Raw genomic sequence first — 27,467 nt, forward strand, 5'->3', positions numbered from 1 at the left:
AAACCAACGCTGCGACTGAAGCACCCGAGTGGGAGTTACACCCCTGCCATCAGCACAGGGCAGACAGTAACAGATGCATGAAAAACTGAAGCCAGGGGCGAGGTGTGACTCCAGAACACAGCAGTATCTGGGAAGTCTAAAGATAGCAAAAGCACTGGCTAAAATCTGTTGCCAGGATGCTGCAAAGCCACGGGATGTCACAGGCATCCAGGTGAGACTTCAGGATGCACATCAAAAGACGGATGGTGAATTAAGAAGATCACCAACCCCAGTCTCAGCCAAGATGAAGGTGTCACAACAGATACACACAAAGCTTTTTTCCTGTGGCCTAATCAAACACTTGATGAGACTTAGAAAATATTTTTCTTTATACTAGTACGGAGCTTTTTGCAACAGTATTTTCAATATTTCTTGCCTTAGTGGTTCCCTGGAAAATTAGAAGGGGTTTACAGGCTTATTAGGTTGTAAAGAAGATAGTTCTGCCAATAAAAGAATAGTAACTGGAGATCTTAGAGAACACAGGGTATAGCCTGGATAACCTGAACTGGCAACTACTTATCTTTTTAACTACTCTTTCCATTGGCACTTTGGAAATAGTTGCTTTCTTGAAAATTATGATTTCAAGAAAGCTCTTCCACTATGGAGCGTGTGTTGAGCTCATCAATACAGTGCAACCACTGAAGAAGTGAACAAAGTGCCATATTCCCGCACCCTTTGCCTGAGATCCAAGCAGGAATAACAGGGCTGTCATCTGTGCCATTCTAATGTGAAACACATTCCAAGCTACCGATATTTATGAAAAGCTATATATTCAATCCGACCCAACGAACACCGAGGGAGAGTTAAGGTCCCAGCCGTCGCTCCTCAGCCGCCCTCCCACCGCTTCGCTCCGCGGAGCCAGCGAGCGAACCCCCTCGCAAGGAACCGCCGAGGCAGCCGGAGCTGCAGCGGCGGCTCCAGCCCTGCGCTGCCGGTCCCTGCCAGCGAGAGCCCGCCTGTCTCCGGCACAGCCTCCTCGGGAGGCAGCAGCCTCAGAGGGCAAAATGGTCACACAAACCTTCCTCCCCGAGCAGCACACGGCAGCTTCTTCCTGCGAACGGGAGCGCCCGGCAAGCGCTGGCCGGGAGGACCAGACCGCACCGACCCGCCGCAGCCAGTGCCCCCGGGGCGGCCTGGGCAGCCGGACCCGCACCCGCGCCCCCACTCACTTCTCCCCAGGGCCTCCGCCTTCCACTCCGTCTCCTCCACTGCCCCGTAGCGCCTCATGGGTCTCTCGGCCTCCGCGCTGGCCGAGATGGACCTTCTCAGCTCCATGGGCAGGCCGGCCGGCGCGGGGCTCCGCACCTCACACCATCACAGCGCGGCCGCGGAGACAGCGCGGGGCTCGGCGCTGCTGTGCGCGGAGCGGGGCCGCGGGGGGCGGGAGGGGCGCTGCGCACATGCTCAGTGCGGGGCGGGGCGGGGGGAGGCAGGGACACAACGCGAGCGGTCACCCCGCGGGGCCGGCACCGGCACCGGCACACACTGGCGCCCCGCCCGCCGTCCTCTCCCGCTGTGCCGGGGACTGACCCCCGCAGGGATGCGGCCGAGCAGCGCGGAGCTCGTCGCTGGGTGGGTTTGTCGCTGCCCATCCCCGCACCCGCGGTGTGAGCTCCCCTTGCGCAGCCGGAGTTAGTAACATCGCTGCCTGCCAGGGCATGGCAGTGTCTGTGTCTGCTGCAGCACCGAGCACAGCTCCGGGCCAGAGCAGCTGTCGGGCTTTGTCGGGCTCTGTCAGGCCTTTCCGGGCTCTGTTGGGCCCTGTCGAGCCTTGTCGATGCCTTTCGGGCTCTGTTGCGCTCTGTCGGGCTCTATCAGACCCTGTCAGGCTCTATCAGCCATAGCAACGATCTGTCGGGCCTTCTTGGGCTCTCTCAAGCCCTGCAGCGCCCTCTCGGGCTCTGTTGAGCCCCATCGGTCTCTGTCGGGCTTTGTCGGGCTCTGTCAGGCTCTATTGAGCTCTGTTGGGCTTTGTCGGGCCCTATCGGGCCCCGTTGGGTTCTGTCAGGCTCTGTCGGGCCACGTTGGGCTCTGTTGGGCCATGTCAGGCCTTGTCAGGCCTTGTTGGCCCTTTCGGGCCCTGTCAGGCTCTTTTGGGATTTGTCAGGCCCTGTCAGGCCCTGTCGGGCTTTCTTGGGCTTTCTTGGGATCTGTTGTGCTCTGTCAGGCCTCGCTGGGCCCTGTCAGGCTTTGTTGGACTCTGTTTTGTAGCTAACATGAGACAGTTTTGACTGTTTATATAATTGTAATTTTCTATTTTTTTTAATGAGTTGTTTGCCAATACAAAAAGTATGTTTTAACCTTAAAAAATAGGTTTTCTGGTAACTTTTTGGCTACTTAAGATTTCCATTTGTTTCATGGATGAAAATGTAGGAAGGACCTGCTGACCAGGAGAGAGGAGAAAATAAAAAGGGTTTTTTTTGCTATAATGACTTCCTGCCATCCAACTTCACACTTCTGGTTGTGGAGAATCTCTGCTGAGCTCCCCCTGCACTCAGCATCACACGCGCGGAGCAAAGGGGCCAGAAAGCAGCTGGTTTGGGGCCAGAAAGACAAAGTTTCTGTTCCTGGACTTGAAAACAGGCCCATGCAGCTGATATGGGGCTCAGAAACAGATTGAGTTGTGTGGCTTTGGGCTCAGTAATAGAAGTCAAATCCTGAATTTTTGGGACTGGAGAACAGGCTCAGCAGCTGGGGTTTAGGCTCAGAAATGGACACTAAGTGAGCTGGTTTGGGAAACAAAAGCAGAAGCTTATACTGCTTAGAATAGTTGTTAACTAATTAATCATACAAACTCAGTAATATTTATACAATGTACAAATATTATGTTTAATCCCAATACTCAGTTTTTCACAGCAATTGGTTTACAACCTTGTCAAATGCCCAGGCTGTTGGAAACAGCTGGAGCTTGTCAGGAGAATTATAGAATCATTTTGGCTGGAGGAGACCCTCAAGATCATGGAGTCCAACCACAACCCACCCCTGGCACTGCCCCATGTCCTGAGAACCTCATGTCCGTCTGTCCAGCCCTCCAGGGATGGTGACTCCAGCACTGCCCTGGGCAGCCTGTTCCAACGCCCCACAGCCCTTTGGGGAAGAAATTGTTCCCACATCCATGGGCTGCAGCTTCTCCAGGAGAATGCTGTTGGATACCGTGTCAAAGGCTTTGCTGAAGTCTAAGTAATTCTTTCATAAAGGTATTTGAGAAGTCCCTTGGAAAGCAAAAAGAAGGAAACAGGAAAAGCTTGAATCTGAACATTTTCCTCTGTGATTACTGTGATTTAATTCATTTTCCAATAAAACAGGAAATCTCAGTAAAACGGGAAAAGACAAAAGGTCTGTTTTGAGACTTTTTGTAGTAACTTTTTCTTGCCTTTGCCCATGCCGAACTGTCCCCATCCCACTGAAGCATAACTTCACCCATTTCATCTGCAGATCATCTTTTTGCATATTCCAGAGATGAAGGTACTGTATAACTCTAAGAGTTTAACAGTGCTAAACTTTAACCCTTTTCTATGTGCATGAACATGTAGTAAAATAGGGGCTTTGTTTCCCCCATCCGTGGACAAATGGTAGAACGTTTTTTTCTGATTTTTTTTTCTGAATTTATTCCAAATACTGTGTGCACACATAGGTGTAATTGGAACTGGATAGATATGACTGAGGAATGTGCTTCCCAGACAAGTTTTTGGTTTTAAATAATAGATTCTTCAAGTACTCTAAGCCAGTTGAAGAATCAAGAGTGTACAGGGACAGGTAGAACAGCAAAAATAGGCTCATCCTGTTGCTTGTGTCAGGTATTTTTTTATGATTTCAGACAACATGGGCAACCTTCCAGCATTTCATACATGCACCCGTAAAAGTTTAGCTGTGTTTTTAAAATTATTCTTTTTTACTAGAAATCTTCTGAGATATAGTAGAAGAATTTCATAATTCCACATAGACTTGTTCTGGATTTTAAGGAATAGGGTTTCTGTCCGTTTCTTTTGGCTAGGTGGTGGCGGCACAGGACCATAGAGTCGGGTTTGCAGTCGCAAACAGAAAGTGGCCAGGAATGAACAGACGTTGCAGAGGAGCCTGAAAGTGATATGAGGAGAAATAGAAAGGAGGAAAGGGGTTGAGATAAGAAATGAAGACTTGGAGGTGAATGAAAATGATCCTTAATTTTATAACATTGGTAACGATGTGGGTTTCAATGTGGGGGACATGTAAAGATAGCTATTGGTTTTTTTTAATAGTGTGACACACTGAAGTAATGAGCTACTCTTCCTGCAGAGAATGGGAATAATTCTCCCTTGCCAAAATATGCTGCCTCACCGAATCCCAACAACAGCTACAAGTTCAAGTGTGAACCTCCGGAGGGCTGTGAAAAGGCGAAAGTCTTTGGGGAAAGCTTGTAAATTGATCTTTACTACAGAAGAAATAACATTCAACATTCAGAGTTACTCATTGGTTTGTTGATTTTTGTCTCAGATCAAAATTATTAGTCCAGTTGCTAAAATCACGCTAACACCCTGATCTCTGTTGTCTTCTGTGACTGTATACTGGTATATGTGTATGCATTTTATTGCTGGAATTTTGTGTTAAAATCAAAATCTTGAGAGACTTTTTTTAAAACCGGCATAACTTGAGAGGACTGTCTGTTACCTGGCAGAGAGAGGTAATGAGAAGCTGTAATGCAGGTGTATCAGCTCATCTCTGTCACAGCTTTACAAGGACAGCAGTAACTAGACTCTGAAAACCGTGCTCTCTTCAGCTGCATCTATGTAATTGGGAAACTTTTTGTGACAGAGAGTGAATTTGACGCTGACTATTTGATGCTTTGGTTATTCTGAAAAAGACAGCTTTTGCCATTTGGGAATATTCTGGGAGTTATCATCATCATCATCATCATTATTATGATCATTATTATAATTTTCTACCCTTATATCACTAGGATGCAAGAATCTTAACCTATAGTTAAAAATCCCATTTCACCCCACAAGGAGTGTAATTTGGTTGTAATTCTTTTATGCCTACATTATCTCAACAATGCCATCTAGTGTAAGTAGTAACTAAAAAAATATATAGCTGCCTTTTTGTATTTCCCATCTCTGATCTCTGCAAGTGGATTTTGAGAGGTCTCTGTGGCCTCTCCATAGCGATGTGGAATGGGTTACAGTAACTTATGTTACCCGTCTCTGGTTTAGAGTGTGTAAGTTATGTTGCCAACAGATTAGAGAGTCTTCACTTGCTCCAAGAACATATTCTATTGTAATTTGACTTTCCTTTTGGAAACAAGAAAAACAAGGTCATATCCACTACCAAATTTTTTTGCCTCAGGCCTAACATCTTGTTGCTTGTTGAGCTTTATTCAGTGGCACAGCAATAATTCCTTGCTGAAGCCTTATCTGTTCTCTCCCTGCTATCTCTGAAATGCTGATGTCTCCACAGTAACTCCTGCCAGTGATGTCCGTGTTTCCTTGCTGAGTACCTGACAGCTTCTCTGTGAAACGGAAAGGGCGAAGGAGAACGCATGGGAAGTCACCAGCGACTTGCAGTTACCAAGGCCAGCGCTGCAAGGTGGCCTTTTAGGTATGTGAATTTCCATTTGACTCCTCGTGCACACACGTGTACACCCACATCGGGCTGCAGCTTTTATCTGGATGGTCTGAGGCAGCACTGCTATTTGTAAGAATCTTTTTTTAATGGACAGACCTGTTCTCATCTGGAACTGATGTGCTCTGAGATGTAGCTCCAAAGCAAAGTTTGTGTGTCATTGTCACTTGTTCTCACAAAATGAATATAACCTGCAAAAAACACCCTTGACATAAAAGCATCTGAACCCTTGCAAATGTCAGGACTGTGCTTTCTCTGTGTAATTCCATAGTTTGTGCCCTCTGTCAAATGTCATCGCCTAAAGATGTTGTTATGGCTTTGACACAAATCAGGTTGGTGTGTGTTAAAACAGAGATGTTTGCGCTTAGAAAAGGTAACAGAAGGTATGGCTTTCCTGACCGAGGGCGGTGAGAAGCACTGCGGAACCATTGGTTTTCTGAACCTGGGTATGCAGGAAAACAAACTGACCGCTTATTGCAAGACGTTCCTGTGTATTTTCTTGACATGAGTTTGTGAGTGCTCAGCAATGCTGAAAATCAGTCCTGCTCTTAGCGTTTTGTTGATACGAAGAATGACCTAGATGCATTGTTCTGAAACTGTTACTTTGCGCGTCAAGTGGGGAGACAATGTGAACTCTTGCCTTACAGAGCCTGACAGAGCACGACAGAGCCTGACAGGCCTCAACAAGGCTTGACAGGGCCCGAAAGGGCTAGACAAGGCCCAACAGAGCCTGACAGGTCCTGACAGAGTCCAACAGGGCCTGACAGTCCGAAAGAGCCCGACAGAGCCCCACAGGGCTTGACAGGGACCAACAAAGCCTGACAAGACTTGACAGGGCCCGACAGAGTTTGACAGGGCCTGACAGAGACCAACAAAGCCTGATTGGGCCCGACAGATCCTGACAGAGCCCGACAAAGCATGATAGAACCTCTTTGCAGCTGATCTGCAGGCTGTACTGGGGCAGTGCGGTTCTGTTCCTTGGCTGGTTCATTCTACTGTGTGTCAGGGCCTCCCATATTGAGGAAGCAGTAGGTTGCAGAGGAGTTGCTTGTCACTCACTTTTTGTCCTCGTTGTCTTGTTCTCTGTGCAAGGATGGCACTATGTATAATCTGGAGTGCGCAACATGTTGGAAGGTTGTTAATAGGTGAGTGGTTCATTTGCAGGGCATCATGTAGAACTGAAGTTTACTCAGCGCGTGTTTCCACACTTAAAAGAACTCCTGTGCCCTTCTTTTCTTGTTTCCAGGGTATTTTGTTGTTGCCTGTCAATCTACTGATTGCCAGGGCTTCAAGCCCATAGTTATCCTTTTCCATCCAATCTGTTGAAGCTTTTGATGTTTTAATCTTGTTTTCAAATTCCCATAGCCAGCTTTTGGCAGAAAAAAGTATCAAGCAAAGAAAACCAGGAGCTCTGCTCACACTCAATGTAATACTGAAATGCATTAAATGTGTTAGCGTGCCCAAACTAAGGAGTAGTGAACGTACCAAGATAAACAGTCAAAGCATTTTTTTAGTTGAACCGCACCAAGAGATACTGAAATCCAGCAGCATTTTCTCTTGTATTCAAATGTTAATTAGCACGTTTTTATTTCTAAGAAATACTGATGAACAGAATCCAGCTAAATGTAAGAGCACTTGGTGTTAGTTCTGGGGTGGTATGTCCATTCCTCAACCACATCGTGACTATCGTGAGATGATGTATAGACCTCACAAGAGGGCGCTCAAACCCCGTGAAAACAACTCTGCTTGACGACTAAAGTTAAGACGTGACGATTCGGATTCTGCGTTTTTTTAAAGAGTAGGTTCTGTGTGTATGTGTGTGAGGATAGCAGTGCAAAACTAGACCCGGATAAAAATTAAAGTTTTGAGAGCAAGGGGAAAAATCCCCTTTGGAAAGCAGTTAAAGTCTTGAAATGTATAAGAAGATTAGATCAAGAGAAAGACATGCAGTTCCTACCATAACTCCAGGTACCTGTAAGTACCTATAATCAGCCTCCTTCTATTTTTGTAACTGCGGAGATGTAATAGTTCCATTTTAATCCAAACTGGTGTGTCTCCTGTCTCATCTGACTAGCCCAGCTACTAAAAACAGCCTCATCCTTGTGAGGCACAGAGGAAGAAAACAGGCGGCTTCTCTAGTTAGACAAAAAGCGTCATTCACTTACAAAAACACAGAATGTGTCCAGGGACCTCATAATTTCTTTGCTTCAGGAGAGGAGGCTCCGTCTCTGGGCGGGAGCTGGTGTGTGCCCTGCCGTGGTGTCAGCGCTCGGCTCTGCTCTGGTGGTGGAAACGCTGCCTGAGCGTTAACCAGCTTCTTTACATTTCCATGGTATAGAATTAGTGGTATGTAATACTGGTTCTTCTGGTCCCCAGAGATAACAAGTTCCTTTCCTCTTGCTGTTTTCTTTCCTGGGTTCACAGATAAAATGAGGCAGGAATTGCCTGCCAGCGCACACCTGATATTCTGGAAAAAAAAAAGTCTCCCTTATCTCAATGCGATATAGCCAAAACATAAATAAATACAAATCGGGATAGAAATAACTGAGTAGCAAAAGCATTTATCTAATTGTAAAAACTAATCAGTAGCTGTGGGTTTTTTCCAGTTCTCTGTCCGCATTACTTCACATTTGTTGGCTTTGAAATTTCAGAGCTCTTTCATCACATAGTCATTTAGCAGTGTCTTTCTACAACTCTTCTGAGTCAGACGTAGTTTCAATGATTCCCAATAACCCTTGCAAATGTTGTTCTTCACCTTTTTCTCCCTTTTCTAAAGCATTTATAGAAATGTTGAACTATATGAGCACCAGTACACATCCTGGCTGGCTGTTTTTGTGGAAAACCAATCATTTCTACCCATAGTTTTCTCTTTTCTGCTAATCTAGAAAAGGACCTTCCATGTTATTCCTTATAACTTTAGTTTTTTCCAGTGTGCTTGGTAACTTCTTGTGGGCTTTGGGGGAATTCTGTATGCTGCATTGAGTAGATCAGTCATCTGCACGCTTGCTCCTTCCTTCAGAGAACCATGATAGACTTGAGGGATGATGGTTCAGTAATAAATCCATGCTGGCTGCTCTCCAATAAAAAGATCTCTATTCATTCTTAAAGTTTCTGTGAACTTACTGATCTGTCATTGTTGAGATTCTTGGCAGGTCTGTTATTTGTTTGATTTAATTGACATCACACATCACTTTCTATTCCGCTGATGTAGAGACCAAGCAAAAGATAGGCTATGCTACAATTAAAGATTTTTGTATTTCTAGATATGAGTTTCATTAGGAGATGGTACTCATGACCCTTCACTACTGACATCCTTAGGTTTGTTCCAGAACTTTTCCTACAAATGCTGGCTTTGAGTTAGATCCTGAAAATTGTTTCATGGAAAGAACTCCAGTCTAGCAACACCAACGCTCCTAACGTGTCTTTAAACTATCCCCGTGTCACATTCTGGTACTTTATCCTCCCACTTTACACAGCAGCAAGGCAAATCCTGTTCAGCTGATTATTCCTAACTGCCTGTGTGAAGGTAATTAACCATAACCCCATGCAGATGGTTGCATGGAAGCAGCTGTAGGTCCTTAACACCTTGGATGTAGGTGCCACATCAGCCATATGCAGGTGCTGGTGCTGCAGTAACTGGTCATTTGGAGGTTCTTACATGCAATGGAGTGGGAGTCGCTGCCATTGAGCTCCTCTCAGCGCGCTTGTGTTCAAAACTGGGAACCTCTTACATCAAAAGGTCTCTTCTGTAAGACTTGAATATCGCTTGCTGGAGCAAGATTCCTTGTGAGTTGCTGGCACCTGGAAGTATTCAGTTTTGTTAAAACGAGCAGAGTGGTTGGTATTAGCAAATGGATCTCTCATTCTGACAGAAGAACAGGAAAAATTGCGTGGTACTTGAGAAAAGAAATACAGCATTTTAGACATTCTTCTCATGTATAATTGCAGACTGTAACAGGGAGGAAATTTTAACTATGATCATTAAAAGGACATTAATTTACCAGGTTAATGATCAGGCATATAGCAGTATATATTCTTCCCACTACATTTTCCTCTTACTGAAAAAGCACTTTCTAAAAATGTCTCATGGAAACATCTTATTCTTCATGGTCTGGAAGTCTTGAGCTGCTGTGAGTGTACAACAGGACTGGCAGTCAGAATCAGAATCCACCTCATTCTATTAATATTTCTCCTCCCATCTTTCCAGAGGTGGTTACACAAGGAAGAAAGGACCTTTCAGTAAACCAGACACTCTTATTTGAAATATAAACCAACTGAAAAACTACTCAGAACTGATCTGACTTTTGCATCCTGTGCATCCCTTAGGCACCTTCCAGTTCTTTCTTCCTCTGACTTTATTTCCATTTCTGAGCTGCCTAGGACAGGGGGTTGTGTAGCTGTGCAGTAAATGAGACAGGGAAACTAATGTGGCTGAAAAGTATTTCCCTGGGCTATTTTTCACCTGGACCCCGTTGTTCCATTGAACACATCGCCGTGGTGATCAGGTAGCACTGAGGGCAGTGTGGAACAAGAAACCAGCAGCCGTGGCAGATGAACAGCAGGGCTGAGTTCAGGAGGCCTAATTTATATTGAAGTGTCTGAAGCAATGAGGAAAAAACCAAAAATAACTTATGATACAATATTTAGCCAAGCTAGAAATAGATACAATAAAAGCCAGACTGCTACAGGATAGGGTTGGGGAAAGCTTTGTGGAAAGACTGGAAAAGAGCTGCAGTTATTCTTGTACTAACCTGTCTTGGTTTCGGCAGACTTAATTCAGGGATGCTTGTCACAGATCCAACATTCTAGTAACAGGTACCACTTATTTAGATCAAATCAGTGCAACGTAAGATGTTCAGTTCCAGATTTCATTCTACTAAATGAGAGTATTTATCTCTATCAAAATGTGAAATGAGATACTAAATATTCCAGTTGGTCTGGTACAGCTTCACTCTGATAGAGAGATATTATGCAACTTGTTTACCCTGGAGATGTTTGCTGCAGGTTTCATCGAGCAATGAAACCACTGGACTGTAAGGCAGTTGCAAAGAATGAGGCTGTCAAGAGCAGAATTTACTTTCTGATAGTAGCTCGCTGAAATGAGATTTCTTATCACAAAGCTCTTTTCTGTTCATAATTTCTTCATGTATTTCTCTATATACGTAGTCAAAATCTTCAGGTTAGATTGTAATATGAGGGGTCAAGTATTTAACTGAGCATTTTCAGGTTGGAAACATCTAACAGTGAATTCTTGAAGACTGTGACAAACTGTTGCTATAGACCACATCTTAATACAGCACACCTCCTAGGTCTGACGCTTTGACACCCCGTGATAATTATAATGCTTCATGTCAAAGTGTTCTTGTGTGACCTTTTTTCAGGTTATATCAAGTACCATAGAATGCAGCAATTTCTTCAGTTTCTATAGTCCCTTTAGCTATTACACTGCATGTTGCAGGATGGTAAACAGGCATTTTTTAAGTTTCTTAAGTTCTGAGAAGACATCTTTCAGACCCCCAAAGTAGCCTTTTCTTCCCATGGGAAGAAAGGTAACACCCAACATTCTATTCCTCACACTGAGGACAGGAATTGTTTTACTCCTGACTTTTAACATCAGTGACACTAATGTTACTGGTCTGAACTGCAGGACCAACAAAACCTTGAATCTCTATCTACTGGATTCAAATGTTTTTTTTGGATATACGCAGAGTGACTAGGAGCATCAAGATCTGCTCACCTTAAGGAATTTGCTGCCATTGTTGATCCGAAAGAAGAAGTGCACTATGTCCTGGATCCAAATCAGTGACTTGTTGGGTCTACACTGGGTATGGTAGCCACTATACAAGTGCTTGAAATAAGAAAATTAGGTTTGCAGGTAAGCTTATGAATGGAAAAAGTAATGCCATTTTGAAAATGACTGCTTTTAAAGTGAGACTATAGTCAACAGTATGAATCATAATTTCCTGTATTGCAGTTTATTTGGTAGTTAACCAAGCAGAAGAATTGTGTTCTAGATGACATTAGAAATAATTTTCCATATACCAAAAGTCAAAGAATCATTTTGGTTGGGAAAAGACCTTTAAGACCATCAAGTCCAGCAGTTAACCCAACACTGCCAAGTCCACCCCTACCCATGTCCCTGAGAACCTCATCTCTGTCCAACCCTCCAGGGCTGGTGACTCCAGCACTGCCCTGGGCAGCCTGTTCCAATGCCCCACAGCCCTTTGGGGAAGAAATTGTTCCCACATCCAACCTCAACCTCCCCTGGCGCAACTTGAGGCCGTTTCCTCTGCTCCTGGCGCTTGTTCCTGGGGAGCAGAGCCCGACCCCCCTGGCTCCAAGCTCCTTTCAGGCAGTTCAGAGATCAGAAGGTCTCCCCTCAGCTCCTGTTCTCCAGCTGAACCCCCCAGGTCCCTCAGCCGCTCCATCACACTTGTGCTCCAGCCCCTCACCAGCTCCGTTCCCTTCTCTGAACCCTGAGGGTGCACTCAATCCCCTCATCCAGATTGAATGATTTGCTTTAAAATAAGTGAACCTCAAACTTTGTGATACATGACTGCCTGATGCATTGAAAGAATTAGTAAAATCTAAACTAACTTGCCTGTGGGAAAAAGAAAGTTATGATGCATCTAACATATTTTATATTGCAGAAGACATTTGTATATTAATGGTGGTGTTGGTGTTTGCTCAGCTGTTCTGTATACTAAAATATCAGCAGAGACTACCCTTCCTCCTGTCCTCTGAACCCAACCTATAAATTGTTTTATATTTATTTTGAGAAATCTGTGTGTTTTCAAGGTGGAGCCCTGAAGTGGGTTTAGCCAAGTCTGTCAATACTCGGTTTCCTGGCTGAATTGGAGCAGGGAAAAACAAACAAATAAACAAAAACCAACACAACGATCACAGTTGCGATTTATTTGCAAGTTATTGAATAAGACACAGATAGTTCCTGATGCCATTTGTCTACTGAGTTAACACACACAAACTCTTCAGGAATTCTCTTTCCATAAAGAGAAGGACAAAATGAAGAGGATTATTTGGATTGTTTAGTTTAGGAAATTTAAGTGAAAATGCACTAAACCTTAGTACACTTCTCAAGATCCTTTTGTAATCTTAAATGCATATCCATATGCGATTTGTTTGCAAGTTATTGAATAAGACACAGTATACCTAACCACGTAGAACCTGTCCTGAGGATGTGCAAAAGTGAGTCTACCTTCCGAACATGCGGGGTTTTCTAATGTTAGCAGTGTAAGTAAATGTGAAAGTAAATTCAGGTGAACATAGTATTAAATTGTTCAAGAAGGTATATCAATATAATTCTTATAGCATTAATTACATTTCTGTTTTGCCATAGATCTGTAAGTACAGAGGTATGTGTAACATAAGAACAGATAGCTACATTCGTATTAAGGATCCCATCCAGCCCAGTGTCCTGTCACCAGCCCAACCCCTCAGATAAACACTCTGGATGCTCAGGAAAAATTAAGATCAGAGTGAGGAGATAAACGTTTCCTTCCCCTTTCTGCTCCCAGTACGTTCTGTCTCAAACCGTTCCCAGGTCACAGGATTTCCTGCTCATTATGAGGGTTTCTCTACTGAGTAACGCTCAGAATATTTCTATTCCAAGTCATTTGAACTTCTGGAAAAGTTTTGCTTCTAAGAGATTTTGTATGTTAACTCAGTAGACAAACGGCATCAGAATGTAGCTTATAATAAAGTTTATTAACATTAGGATATAGTTTGCTTTCGCATTTTAAGGGATCTAAGTTTTAGTTGTCATGAAGACTGGTCCTTTACTGCAGATTAACTACAATAGATAATCGAACTCTTCTCCATTCCATTTTCTAGGATGTCTTGCTGCTCAGTTACGCACAGTGGTGTGCATTCTGTGCCTCTCTTAAGCACATCTTTATTCAGCTTGCTCAGCTTTTGCATCCAGGTAATTTCACTGTGACAAGGTAAAAAAGATTCTAATTTCATCCTTTGAGAATAGTGTAAGTTCATTGAGGTCATCCGCCTGGAAAATAATTACTATTTTATTTTCTCTCTAATCTTGCAATAGTAGATGTGAATGTCATCGTCTTCGTTTTTCTTTGAATGCGTTAGTTTTCCTCCGTATAAATTTGGTGGTTTTCAATCTCACTGCAGTAGTTATGCAGTTTAATTCAAATGAATTTTTAAACAGTGCATTTAACCTTGAAGCTTCCCAATTTCAGGAAGTGAATCGATGCAACAGCAGCAGGAAATAATTTTTACCCCTATCTCTGATAATTTGTAGCGAATAATTCCATCCTGTAGTAGAGTATTTGAGAAGCTGTTTGTTGCTGTGGGTTAACCCCGGGGGGCAGCTGAGCCCCACGCAGCACAGGGACAAACAGGTGGCCCCGATGCTGTGGAAACACTTCCAGCAATAACCAAATAACCAATAACCAAAGCGTTCCTGCCTTATCAACACTATTGACATCACAAATCTTAGACGTAGCATCACAGAAGCTACTATGAAGAAAACTATCCCAGCCCAAACAAGTTTATGGAGATATATATATATATATATATACAAGTGCCTAATATATATATTTTATATATATATAAAAGACGTTTTGGTTTGACATGTCCAGGGTTTTTAATGTTTCAGTGCAACCTACACTTTCTTATTAATGTATTTGATAATACATCAATGCTTACAACATCTGCTCTGATTGCATCCTTGTTTTATTCTGACTGAACTCGTAGTACCAGTAGCAGTAGAGCAGTTGTATGTTAGTTTTGGCTACAAAGGTGTTTCATATGAAGGCTTTCTGTGCAGCTCCATATGCATTTGCCTTTTGAGACAATTTTTGCAAATTAACTCTATTCCAAATGTCTTTGCACCACACCGTTATTTTTTTTGTTTGGTTTAAATAGTCTTTTAGGTTTTCGGATACCTCCTGTGTTTTTGATCAAAAAGAATGGATGATGATGTAGTAAAATATTACCATTGTATAATGAGTCAGAGTATTTTTTGCCAAAATCATGTCATGATTCATTAAACTTGGATGTGAGCTGACAGTCAGCTGAGAAACTGTAATTGCAGGAGTAACTTGGTTGATCACCAGAAGTCTGCAGGGGGAGAAAAATCATGTTGCTTACACTTCCAAAAATAGCTTAATTTTGATGAACAGGAGCCTCATCTGGCAGAAGCTCTCAAATTATTGATAAAATACGGTATGTGTTTTCTACCTGCAATACAATAAATAGTTCTCAATAAATTAAATCAGCATATGTTTATATTCCATACGCTGATGAGCTGGATTTCACAGAAAGGATTTTTGAGGCAACTGTAAGTGGTAACTGAACAACTCCCCTGTTCCAGACGCACCGTGTGAGCAATTCAGGAACAGTGTCACACGTGTGGGGACAGAGGACTGTCTGTCTGTCTGTCCACGGTGCGTGTTGTGCAGGAGGAGCAGCGGTCAACATTGAAGTCTTATACTTGAATCTGGCTTTCTTGCTTTGGAATGATTTTGGTTTGGGTTTATCCCATATCCTTTTTCTGACTTGTGTAACTTACCTGTGTCTGGATGTATGTAACACGGCATTAATCTGGTTATGAATGTGGCAATCAGAGGGGAGAAAACAAAGCTTTTCTGCTCTATTTTGCTGGCTCCCTAAAGAAAGAGAATCATGCTTCTCACTGCTGAAGACTAAAGATGACACCAAGTGATAAACTATTAGTGGGCTTCCCAATTAAATGTACTGAAGTGTAAGTAGCTCTGCTGCAAGAGGCAGCAAACTCCTGTTATACTGGAACGTGAAAGGTTGAAGATGTATCTGGTTCAGAAAGACAAGGTTGAGAGTCAGTTCCTGTCTGGTCCTTAAGGGACACTGTAGCCTCCTATGTTTTGTGACAGAAGGATGCACATGGTCCAAAAAGGGCAATAATGTTAATATTTGACACAGCTGGAGGTTGTGCATGTCTATTGGTGGTTGGTAGTCTTGAGGAAGAAACTTGGTACTTGGTTTTCCAGCAGCTTGGACTCCTGTCAGGTTCAGACTATCAGCTGCTGCTGCTGCAAAGGTAACAGGCCGAGCTCTTCATATGCGCAGCTTGAATTCACAGTCATATAATGAGTCAGGAAAAGAAAACAAAAACACCACCAAAATCTTGTTTGTTTTGCTTCCTTGATCACCCCAGTGACATGAGGACAAAGTGGTAAAAGGAATAAGTAAAAATACTTGGGTTTTTTGACAGCAAAAAGGCCTTGCTACTGACTAAAACAGCTCTTTACTGTATAACAGCCTGTTGTACATTTTTACTCCTCAGAGTACCCTTCAGATGTTGGTACACATTAAGTTGCTTCTTCTAGGATAACATATATAGGCTCAAAATAGTCATTTCCTATCAGCTTTATACATCTGGATTTAACTTCTAATAATGTATGTAGAATTAGGAACACTTGAATGCTCTCCTTCTGCTTTTAACATTTGTTAACATTAGTATGCTCTGATCACACCTGCCCAACAGTGATGCTACTGTATGTACTTCAAGCTCCTAACCCATCATTAGGATACTTGGTAAAACGTGTTTCTCGAAATCTGACAGAAAACTCTGCTCTCAAATACCAGTCCAGTGCAGAGATGCTTACAGTAGCCAGACTGAAATACAGCTTAAAGGGTTCACCAAGAGAAAATAATGTCTCGTTTATCTTTGTTGTGTGAGTTCAGGTTTCTCTTAGCTTCTATATTAACCATTATGGTAAAAAACCCCAAGGTATTGAGTTGGAATTGAACAGTAGATGTTCAGATAAAATTATCATTGCTTACCTATCTGAATGTTTCAATAGCAACTTGTTGTGTCTTTCTAGGAAGAAACGAAGTGTGAAGTTCCCTGAAGACTTTTCAATTAACCTTCCTAATCTCCTTAAGTTTATTTTGCATCACTCAGGTTTTTCTTCATCAGAGCGCTGTACCAAGAATGCCCACACAGAGACAGTTCTACAGCACGGACACATCTCCCACTTAGAGAGGGAAATCCAGAAGCTGAGATCAGAAATCAGTGCCCTTCCTCAGGCCCAGGAGCAGCTGGAAGCACAGCTTTCTGAAGCCAGGAGAGAGCAGCAGAAACTACAGCAGCAAAAACATGCACTGGAAAAGCAGCACAAGACTCTGCAGCTCCCCAGCGAGCAGCTCCAGGCCACACACGACCACAAGAATCAGGAATTGTTAGAAATGGCTGAAAAGCTTCAAGAAGTAGCTGATGCATCAGAAAACCTCCTCAAAGAGAACACTTTACTGAGATTCCTGGTGGCATCGAGGGAAGGGAAGCTACAGAGCAAAGATCAAATTAAAGAATCCCTTCAGTCAAACACTTTCTGAAGATAATGCTGTATCAGTTTCAACAGCTACTGCCACATCAGAGGAAAAAAGGATTGATAATATCAGTACCACAGAGACAGGGCACAGTAGTGGAAACAGGACAGAATGATTGCTTACACAAAGTCAAATGATGCAGTATTAGGTAGGTATTTATGCAATTTTTATTGAAATTCATTGTAAATAAAGACTTCTTCCCCCACATGAGCTAGAAAAAGAAAATCAAATGGAATATTTTTGTATACTTGAACAACTTATGAGATACCCACATCTAAAGAGAAGAGGAATATGGAAAGCACTTTCTGCATTTTACTATTGTGCTAACTTGCAAACACCTATCCATTTAAATGAAAGATGCTGATTTTTAGGGGCAGCACCTCTGACTAAGGACCAGTTCTTTTTCACTGGCTTTCCCTTACAGTTGCTAGAAGAGCAATCAGACCTTTGATTTATACTTTTCCATTATTTCAGAAGTTTGCCCTTTACACTGCATTTTCTTGCTGAATTTATTTTAAAATAGAGATATTTCATCCATGTAATCAGTAAACTTGAATGGACAAAGTCATCTTGCTACAGCTGTTCTGTTCCAGCCCTTCAGCACTTGGTATCACTTTTGTATATAACTTATGACTGTCTTGAAACCTGCAAGAGCCATGTGTGAACCGTTCTCTACTGAAAACTAAAGAAAGTCCTACTGAAATAATCCTTTTCTCCTTGCTTTGTAAGAGGCCTAGAATACAGCAGTTTAAGTGCATGGGTCTGGCTGTTCATGCAAGTCTCAGGGGACTAGTGCCAGGGGAAAAACAGCCATCAATCAGCTGTACCCATAGCGTACTCAAGAGGCAACAGCAAGAGCTTTTTGCTACTGGCAGCATTAATTTTTGCTTCAAATTATATAGTCTTCAATTAAAAAGACCAATATAGCACTAAAAATGCAATTCAACATCTTACTGTAGCAGAGAGGGACAAGACTTCACTGACTAGGCCATTATTGTCTTGCATATATTTACAATTCTCAAGCAAGTTTGCTAGGCCTATGTTACTCAGTAATTCCATATGTACAGGGACAAGGAGCAAGTCTATTGCTTCCTATAGAGCTGAAGAACTTGGACTTATTTGTCACTTATTTCAGGGAGCAGACCTACAGTAGCTTTTTTATCTCCTAGGCAACTAAGTATTTAAAAATGTCAGTAGGCATGAGGAAGCTATGGCTAAAGTTACAGAAAACAGGTGAGCGGCCTCAAAGCATGTGTGCCTACCCTAAGAGCTTTAGAATATGTAAGCTGCCATGGGTGGCTCAGTCTTCTTGTTCCTCCTCCCCAAATCTTTGAGATCCCAAACTCCCCATTTAACACATCTTCATACAGTTCCCATCGCAGGAAATGAAGGGATGTCTGTATCTGGAAGGCCTTTGCCATTGCTGGCTAAAAAACTTCTACAAACTGACCGGTCTCCCTTCCCCATATCAGCATTTGTTTTTGTAGGAAAGACTGAAACTTAACTACAAGATACATTAACTGAATTCTATAGCTGGCTGTTTGTAGACTAAAATGCCTTTTTACAACAGGCTGTTAACATACACCCTAACTGTTAAATACACAAACAAGTGTTCTAGGAAAAAAATCATATTAGTGGCACTTATGCCAGTTTTATTAAGTAACCACTTCTGCAGTTCCAGCACGCAGACCTACAGAAGAGAAGAGCCTGCTCTACTGCCCTGTCAAAGCCCTGGAAACCTTCTGGACCATCCCTGAGGGTTCAGTATCCATCATTAGTTCCCAGGTTGGAATCCATCCAAGCGGCAGTTTCCTTGCAGTAGCTACATACTTAGAGAACTCAGTTCTAGCAGCCAAAAGCTTCATCTACCTAGCTGCAACTAGAAGTTATTTCCTTTTTGTAGCTCCTAGCTTCTCCCTCCATGTGTTACTGAAGGCTTATACCTTCTTTTCAAAGAAAGTATTCTGCATCAGTCCAATGAACTGCTAAGAGCAGGAGTTCTAACTTTTCTATGTCTGTGCACTCGAGTTAGTGGCAGAAGCAAGCTTTCACTGCAGATTTGGTTTTGAGGGTCTGGAATCCCACCTACAGTTGTGCTTCAGGAGTTCCCTTGTGAGTTATGTACAGTTGCATGATGTTATTACCATATGCTGTGGAACACAAAGCAAAAAGCTTCTGGCAGCCTATTTACAGTTCACAGTTGTAAAGTAGTTCACATTACAGTAGTAGCTCCATCAAAATAGGCTCAGCTAAACATTCAAGTAACAAAAAAATGCTAGTAGTCTCTTGACACCAATATATCCCTGTGTCCATTGCCAGCAATGGACATTAAGCCAGGTGAACCAGATCCTGCCACAGAGGAATTAGGGTACACAGTTGATGCAAAGTGCAACTTCTCAGTGCATGCAGTTGCAAACAAAGCTTATTTAAGCCTCACTGGGGCATTTTCTGATGAGTAGTGTGCATGTGACCAGGTTCTTCACAGTATAGATTCTTCTGCTGGTTACGCACATTATAAACATGGTCCATATGCACATGTTGCTCCAAGTTAGCTGTGTACTTCTGTGCCATTTGGAGTTAGCTTCGCTTTCCTCTCTACGCAAGGTCCTTTAGCAGAGTACTGCACCAGAAGAAAGGGCTCTTTGGTTTCTCCTTCGCCCACAATGCTTTCCTCATCTTCAGACTGGCTGATCCTCTGCAGACGCAGGTAACACCAGCAGCCCAGTATCAAGGCACCGAGAGCCGCAATAGCAATCAAAATAACAATAACAGTCACCACACCAGTGGTGGGGCTGTGATCTGTAATAGACATGGTCAACGTTTCCGACTGTGAGACTTCTTAAAGGAGATTCTTCTGTCCTCACTATCAGGCCTGCTGCATCTTCAAACTCCTGCAGTGGAAAAAACAGACACTTAATGAAGTTGTGCACTTCTACCATATTCAGCAACATTCTATTCATGGTTGGTAACCTTTGCAATGGCGCGTGACCCTCTTGCACTCAGTGCTTTCAGCTTCTCACACTCCTACAGTTCTTAGTTATTTTAAGCTATTTATTCAAACTGCCTTTGAAGATGCAAATGAAAGCTAAACTTATTTCAACTCCTGACAGGCTCCTCAGGATAGCACGTGGTCAGCCTGCCCAGAGGTAACACTTTTTCCTAGGAGCTAGAGGATGAGACAAGACACAGACACAAACTATATAACAGCAGTACAGTTCAGTATAGACATTTAAGGCTATTCAATACAAATACTAAACCATGGGTGAGCTCTCAAATCCATGACAAGGTAGCAATTCAGCTACCTTTAGTCTTCCAAAAGGAATCCTATGGAAACAGTACATTCGGGTCAGAAGTCTGGCCCTTTTTAAAATTTAGTTTACAATCATCCATCTTACATACTAACAGTTCCAGGACTAGTAAGCTAATTGCAAAGGTAACTGCAATGCTAATGCATTACTATAAACCTGTCCATAACACTGATGTTGACTACATGGTAATTAATTGGTTCTTCATTGACCTGATAAAAAACACATGTTGCTTTATACGCATTTTTCAAAAGAAGCAGGTAGAGCTAGATTTATTGAAGACTAACAAAACACAAGGGCAAGTTCATTATTTTAAGCTTCTGCTCCTCTTAGTGGCTTTCAGACCACAAGAGCAAGGTACTGTGCTGGGACTGCAGCCAAAATTAGAACAGAGGCAGCAGGCCGGAAAATGGGAGAGAGGAGGAGCTCCAAGACTTCTTGAGTCTGCTGCTGAGTTCTGGCAGGTAAAAAAATAAGTATACATAATGTCTCTTGCTACTTTAATTTCCAAATTGACAACACTATTTAAAGGGTCATGTGAGCCTTGCCTTAAATTTCAGTTACTATTTACAAAGCTGGTAGCTTTATGTTCCTCCACTTCAACTGGGACATAAGACAAAAGTCAGAAATTACCCATTCTTTCCTACTGCCCTAGGTCTTCAACAGGACAGGAACTCATGGAAGGCTCCAGTAGAGACCAGATCTGGTTCCTACCTGGGAACATCTCTTATCTCTCTACTGCTGTGGGGATCAGGTCAATACTCTGGTTTCAGATGCAGTCCATATGGTTCCCAACTGTTCTAAGGGCAGCTGCAAGTGCAGAACAATGTCTGCATTTCCCCTGGCAGGTGCCACGGACTGGCAGTGCAGCGACGGGAGGATCTTCTGGCCGCTCTGCCAGTCTGTTGAGGGCCCCATACCTTTGTAGGAAAGGCTCTTCCTCCCCATCCTTGTTGCAGTGTCTCAGCTCTAACAGCAACATCTTCATTCAAACCCCTCAGGAGAAGTCAGTACCATTAGGTTATTGTGAGCATCATCCACTGCACTTGAATTCTTACCAGTATTTCAACATGCAAGAGAGTCAAGGCAATTACAATGCACTGTCTTTCCCAACAGAGCTCAAGCTGGAGAGTAAAGTTTGTTCCTTAACTTCTTGTGGAATGGCAGACCCACACACACTGCCACATGTCAGCAAGGACATATCCCCTAAAGAGAAGTCCAGCACGAGTGTCACAAAACTAACTTGCACACACTCTGGCTACATTCCCAGCCCCTGTAAACAACAGCAACCAACAGCTTGTAGCATACCTGATACAACCAACCAAGTCCTGCAGACCCAGTTGTGCCCAAGAAAACAGGCCAAGCCACACCACAAACCTTCAGCAGAGCTGTGTGCCCACTGCAGTTGAAGAGGCGTATGAATTTTGCCATGATCAGCTTGGTTCTGCAGTGCTTACTCAACACAGGGTGATCAGCTGTGGGTGATTACAAGTGACTTTCATGTAGTTTGTTTTCCTCAGGGCATGTCTGAACTGCAGCACCATTTGATTCAGCCACAACAGTACAGAGTCAGCACAAGAGACGGGCTACCCTGCTTCTCACGCAGGCACTGTGTGTCCACGTTAAGCCTTCCACAGCTTGCACAATTGCTAGCAGCAATGGCAACCTACTAGCACTCTTGCTGTGCAGCAGTTTGATGCAGCACATAACCTTACATTAGAGCTAAACAGTTACTGTCACCTAGAAAACAGCTTTCAGTACTGGACACTAGCATTGCAAATGCTACCCCTGGCCAGACTTCCAATGCGTAGACAGCATCAGCTATTAACAGTATGAAACTCTGCACATTGCCATCCTCTGTATCAGCAGGATCTTTTGGCAAGCTGGTTTTAGACCTCAGCATAACATCTAACAAGGCACAGACCTTTCCAAGCAGTCTTGAGAAAGAAGTCTGAAAGCAAGAGCTAGATGTTAGGTCTGGCTAACAGAGGACCTACATCTATCTGGACTGTAAGAAAATAATTACTCCTTTCCCCTTTTTAACAGCTGCAGACTGCAATGGTCTGTTTGACCTGGAAAGTACAGGCAGGTCTGTAAGTTCCTATCTGAGGGAGAAACCGGGCTCTCTAAGACTGCAGTCACCTGTCCTGGGACAAAGTTCTGCCTTATCAGGTTCCATACTGGGCTCTTGCCATTCCTTTTCTCTTGAGATCCCAAGGAATACAGCTGGACCAGGAAGTCCACTGTTTGGGAAGGTGCTTCTGAGCAAAGCACACACAGCAGCAGTTCAGCAGAGTTACAAGAGGTAGGAATTTATTGCCATCCTTGTGTGAAGAGCTGCATAGTACTTAATTCTTATTTACTGTCCTTGGACACTTCTGTTTAACACCACAATGACAATTAATAACACTGCTACTGCTTGCCTGAAGTTGTGAGGCAATTTACCACCTACTTCCACCTTTTGAAAATATCCTGATGATAAACCATCCAAAGATCAGACCCAAGTCTCCATCAGGCTCATTTCTCAGCAGGCACCTTGCAGGCCCACTTGCATTCCATGAGTGGGTGACTTCAGTCACTGGCAACTCCCACACAGCCAGTGCTGGAAGATAGGAAATTTTACAGCAGATGCCAGTCAGGGGCATAAGTAGAGAGTGTCAAAGTGCAGAGCTGGCTAGGAAGAACATGCTGATTCCTTTGGGTATGACAGCTTTGTTTCTTAATCCTCTGCTCTAGCCAGTCAACTCAGCTTAGTCATGACAGCTCCTCCTGGAATAAATGCATGAGTCCTTTACAAAAGGACAGATTTAACAACTGGGAGATCAACTCTTCTTGTAGAACTCTTGCTCCTAACTTCACACACTATGAAGAATATATGAGACTCATCCTTCCAGTCTAAGAGGTCATTTGTATTTATCCTCACCAACTAAAATAGTTCCAAGATAACTGAGATGTTAACAATAGTAGATATAAACAGAGCAGAAAGTTGCAGGACCTGTACTTGAGGCAGGATGTTATACATGTATGCTCACTCTGTTTACACTAGAAAGTTAGCTTAGCTGGGCTAGGTTCTCCTGTCTCTCAAGTGATTGTGCTTTGATATGGCAAGGTAGAAAGTGTCAGAGATTGAATACTGGGACCTCCAGGATGCAGGAGACTGATTTACCCTTATTAAACAATTTCCAGTCCAACTCTGAGTGCAAGACAGCCACTTACAGATTCCTCTTAAAGAACTTTCTTGGCCAAACCCATATGTTTTCACTTCAAATTCTGAATGCTTTTTGACTTGATTAAAAATCCAAAGGATCTGCCTCAGTTTGAACTCTGGGACAGGAAAAAAAATTATGCAACTTCCTTTGGATGCACTGCCCAGTAAATTCCCTTTCTCTAGACACAGAAATGAGTGTGATCTCACTTCAATACTATCAAGATAATCAGGTTGCATCCAGAAGCCCTTTCTAGCTTCTGTTTGGAAATCTCATCATATCTTTGCACCAGACCATAGTCAATGCTAAGAGATGTAGGAGAAAACAAGCCTACTTATCTTTGGAAAGGTTATTCCATGAACATTCACCTTCTAGGACAAGGACAACAGAATTCAAGGTCACTTTCTCAAAGCACTTCAGTTCTCAATGAGATAAAGTGTAAAGTCATTCCTTCTGCAGACAGACTCGCTTCTCCTTCCCCTCCAGGAACATGAAGCCAGCACCCTACATAAAGTCAGGTATTAAGCTACTGTACAGACAGGCAGTGGTACAAACAGCTAGTTAATGGTGCGGGATAATAACTGGGGTGGCAGCACTGTTATTTTATTAGCTCTGGATAGTCGTTTTTTCAAACACCTGCAGCATTCTGGCGCTGAAAGCCTCAGTGTTGTTGCTAGCTCATGCTGCTATTTGTCTGGCTTTAGGTCACTGTATACCTAGAGCTAAAGCTCTCCTGCAGCCTTAATTCCATCCTTAGCACAGTACATTTGCATGTTGTAACTATACCAGAGAGGCCTTTGGTTTCTGTGCTTTCTCGATGCAGAACTGCAACCTCACCACTCTTTCCACCAGCAACTGATTGAAATCAAGATTAAGTTGTCTCCAGAGTCCACTTCTTGATGGGAGAAATACTGCATTCTGTAGATCCCCTTAAATTGATCTAAAGGGGATTACAACTGGCTTTCAGACTTGCTTTTCCCTTCAAACATACCTGAGCCAAAACAGCCTCCTACATCAGGTGCAGCACTGAGTGCATTTATCACTTTTACTGTCAGATATTAAAAGCTGTAAATTCCTGATCTTCAAAGGAATTGCTAACACCATCCATATATACGTGGTGGCACTTCAAGTGCTATATCCCTTCCTAACACGCTTGCTATCAAAGCATCTAAGCTTATTTACTCATTAGCAAGATCAGTCAGATTCACTGGTGGGAACTGCAAATAGCCAATCTCAGTTCTTACAGCAATCAAGCAGTGAAAACATCAGCTATAAACCACTTTTCCATAAATAACTGCTTCTTTTCTCTTTTTTTGCCTAATACCAGCTTTTACTCAGAACTTCACTTGTGAAGTTTTATTATCCAATTCAGAAGCTGTAAGTAACAGAGAAAGAGAAAGGCCATTGAAATTGCAGAAGGCTGCTAGGGGACAAATTCAATGCAAGGCTGGTGTTCGTCTCTAAACCAAGTTTTCCATGATTATAGGCATTCTGCAGCTAAGTTTGCTATCATTAATGCCTGCAGAAACGTTTCTGAAAAGAAATACTGCTACCATAGACGCCAAAGCTATAGGAAGAGGCTTCAAAAGCAAGTCTAGCATAGCTCACCCAAATATACCAAAGTCCTCAAGCAGTTACATTTAAGGTGCAAGTATTATGTCTTCAGGTTTGGTTTTTTTGAGTTTGGGGGGAAGGTGGGAGGTATACTTTCTACTGCAGTATTTCACCTAAAGTAAGTTGAATGGGGCAGGTCAAAGGAAATGAGAATAAAACTGCCAGAGTGACCTTCAGCTTAAAAAATAAAAAAGACTTAGTAGTAACAGCTCAGTTAAAAAGCCTCCATGTTAAGATCTTTAAGAGACAAAGTAAAAGCAGCTTGTACTACATGCTACTAATTGTGAAAAAATGCTTTTTCCTGTCTATGCCAGTAAGATTACTTGTGAGGAATGCTGCATCCTCATCACAAGAGCACCCTTACTGCTGATAGAAGATGAGGGGAAAACCCTCTGGGGAATCAGAGCTGTAATTCTGCCACTGGCACACAAGCACATACCCCACCCCCACTGCATTCATAATACAGGAGTGCTCAGGCTTCACCACTTCCAAAATAAGTGGGGACACTGGTATTCCTACTAACAATGTGATTTCAAGAGCTGACAGACGTTCTCAGCAGCACAGCAAGTGGAATAGGTTTATGCTGTAACTGCCAGTCAGGCAAGACAGCCAGTTTATGTAGAACTAGAAGCAGGTTTGTAGAGTTAAGAGCATATTTGCTTCAGACATAACTGCATGGCTGGCAAAGCATCTGCCACACTCTACCTTTATATTCATCCATGTCACATCCACATGGAGCTCTAATGAGAGGTCTGTCCTGACAGGGGCACTCCTGACATTGAGTCATCAGAAGTAACATGCTGTGTGTATCCTGTAGCATAGCTTAACTCTTGACGTATAAGAAAAATTGCTGAGATGGCAACATTAAGTTTGCTGATTAAAAAAATCCTTTTCCTATTTACAAATTGGAGGTAATTATCTGAAAGTGTGGTTTGGGTTTTTTTAATGGCTTTGTCTAACAGCAGCTAGATAGCACCCATGCATTTCTGATATTCAAGCAGTTTTTATACTCAGCTCAAATCTTCAAACCGCAAATACTCAAAGTCTATTACATACCGGCACTGGTAGCTCAGGAGCTCGGGCTAGGAGTCGTCTGCTCTAAGTTTCAGAACCAGCTTATGAGAAAAATGAAGGTCACACCAGCTTTGGATCTTGTCTGGCAAGTCTTCCTCCTCGCTCCTCCCCTGTGGAGACGGATGACTCTGGTCTCTAGATGCTCCACATCCCGAGTCCCTTTTGCTCCTGGCTCCCCAGAGTTACACAACAGTGTCTAACCATTAGCTCCTGGTACGGCCAGCTGGGGAAAGCAGATCTGATACCAGCTCACCTACCTGCTAACCAAGGCAAGAGCCGTACAAGTTGTCCAGGTCTATTCAAAAGCAACACCTGACAGATGTCCACACCTGCATTCATGTCAGGAAAAGGAAGAGCACGAGACAGCAGGGTACGCTGCGGGTGCTCGGAGGAAGGAACACGGTTCATCCTCCACAACTCACGTTCCTGTGAACTCCCAAGACCGTCCATATGATGGTCACCTTGGACGTACTCTGCAGCACATCCCCAGCCGCCCGCACTGAGCTCCGCGGCGCTGGGCGGGCGGGACGAGCCCCCGGGCCGAGGGGAGCGCGGCGGTGGCGGCGCGGCCCGTGCCCACCCGACCTGCAGCTGCGGAGCCGGGAGGCCCCGCCGTGTGACTGACTGTGTGACTGCGGCGGGAGCCGGGGCCGAGCCCCAGGGCGGGCGGCACGGGCCGCTCGGGAGGACGGGGCAGAGCCGCTGGCCGGCCCCGGCACCGCCCCGAGTCACCCCCCGGGGCCTGCGGGGAGCCCCGGCTCCGCCCGGGAGCGAGGCAGGGCCGGAGCGGAGCCGCCGCCGCCCGGGCGCAGACCCTCCCGCCGCAGACACAAAGAGCCGCTCCACCGCGGCGGCGCCCGGGAAGGGGCGGCCCCAGCCCGGGGTGGAGGGGAAGCACCCGGGGTCCCGGCGCTGCTCCCGAGGCTCCGGCCCTGCCCCAGCGCGGGATCCTGCCCGAGACGCGACCCGCGCTCAGCGCCTGGCTCCCGGCATGGCGGGCCCGCCCCCACCCGAGCTCTCGGGCCCTGCACCGCGCCCGGCCGAGCCTCCCCGCGCTGGGATCGACCCCGCCGCGCCCCCCGCCCCAGGCGCTCACCGGCTGTCACGGCCCCGCCACGCTCAGCCCCCAGCACACCCACCGCCGCCGCGGGCGCGACAGCTCCCTCCTCGCCCGCGCCGCCTTATATCGGGGGCCGGGCGGCGCCGCGCGGCGGCCAATCGGCGTCCGGCGCGCAGGGCCCGGCCAGCGACGGCTGACGGGCGGGGCGGCGGCTCCGGC

At 44.2% G+C, this 27,467-nt stretch overlaps 3 protein-coding genes across 9 annotated transcripts in view; 1 reads left to right on the forward strand and 2 right to left on the reverse strand.

Moving 5' to 3' along the window:
• Positions 1-1,453, reverse strand: part of BMERB1 (bMERB domain containing 1) — a 48,758-nt gene extending 47,305 nt beyond the window's left edge. The window contains exon 1 of one of the 2 annotated variants that reach the window (XM_065030507.1): positions 1,209-1,453. In XM_065030507.1, the coding sequence (XP_064886579.1) occupies positions 1,209-1,314 (106 nt within the window). In that variant the 5' untranslated portion in view covers positions 1,315-1,453. Of the gene's footprint in view, positions 1-1,057; positions 1,160-1,208 lie in introns of those variants that run through there. The other variant, XM_065030509.1, reaches the window with a different exon arrangement.
• A 22-nt stretch (positions 1,454-1,475) lies between these two features.
• LOC102084789 (thioredoxin domain-containing protein 11) lies at positions 1,476-17,680 on the forward strand. Of its 4 annotated transcripts, XM_065030502.1 has the most exons (5): positions 1,476-1,611; positions 4,034-4,182; positions 4,315-4,491; positions 5,473-5,613; positions 16,485-17,680. In XM_065030502.1, the coding sequence occupies exons 4-5, from the start codon at positions 5,555-5,557 to the stop codon at positions 16,993-16,995; spliced, it is 570 nt and encodes a 189-aa protein (XP_064886574.1). In that variant the 5' UTR covers positions 1,476-1,611; positions 4,034-4,182; positions 4,315-4,491; positions 5,473-5,554; the 3' UTR covers positions 16,996-17,680. The 4 variants fall into 4 exon arrangements, with proteins under 4 accessions (XP_064886574.1, XP_064886575.1, XP_064886576.1 ...); XM_065030503.1 differs by lacking the exon at positions 4,315-4,491; XM_065030504.1 differs by lacking the exons at positions 4,034-4,182; positions 4,315-4,491 and having other exon boundaries at positions 1,483-1,611.
• Positions 17,134-27,431, reverse strand: SNN (stannin). 3 transcript variants are annotated; one of them, XR_010466288.1, is made up of 3 exons: positions 26,446-26,611; positions 26,171-26,298; positions 17,134-19,880 (listed from the first exon to the last, which is right to left on the reverse strand). XR_010466288.1 is itself a non-coding variant. In XM_065030529.1 (3 exons), the coding sequence occupies exon 3, from the start codon at positions 19,799-19,801 to the stop codon at positions 19,538-19,540; it is 264 nt and encodes an 87-aa protein (XP_064886601.1). In that variant the 5' UTR covers positions 19,802-19,880; positions 26,171-26,298; positions 27,285-27,431; the 3' UTR covers positions 17,134-19,537. The 3 variants fall into 3 exon arrangements, 2 of the variants coding, with proteins under 2 accessions (XP_064886601.1, XP_064886602.1); XM_065030529.1 differs by lacking the exon at positions 26,446-26,611 and adding an exon at positions 27,285-27,431; XM_065030530.1 differs by lacking the exons at positions 26,171-26,298; positions 26,446-26,611 and adding an exon at positions 27,285-27,419.
• Positions 27,432-27,467: the final 36 nt, after the last annotated feature.

Source organism: Columba livia, chromosome 15 (assembly GCF_036013475.1).
Source record: "Columba livia isolate bColLiv1 breed racing homer chromosome 15, bColLiv1.pat.W.v2, whole genome shotgun sequence".
Taxonomy (NCBI): domain Eukaryota; kingdom Metazoa; phylum Chordata; class Aves; order Columbiformes; family Columbidae; genus Columba; species Columba livia.

What these genes read in the sequence shown, in the direction of transcription:
- LOC102084789 (XM_005516019.4), top strand. Translation starts at nt 11,465, where the DNA reads ATGGTAGCCACTATACAAGTGCTTGAAATAAGAAAATTAGGTTTGCAG. An exon ending in TAAGAAAATTAGGTTTGCAG is followed by an intron (nt 11,513 to 13,488) that starts GTAAGCTTATGA and finishes TCCATTTTCTAG; the next exon opens with GATGTCTTGCTGCTCAGTTA. An exon ending in GGTAATTTCACTGTGACAAG is followed by an intron (nt 13,599 to 16,484) that starts GTAAAAAAGATT and finishes GTGTCTTTCTAG; the next exon opens with GAAGAAACGAAGTGTGAAGT.
- SNN (XM_065030529.1), bottom strand. Translation starts at nt 19,801, where the DNA reads ATGTCTATTACAGATCACAGCCCCACCACTGGTGTGGTGACTGTTATT.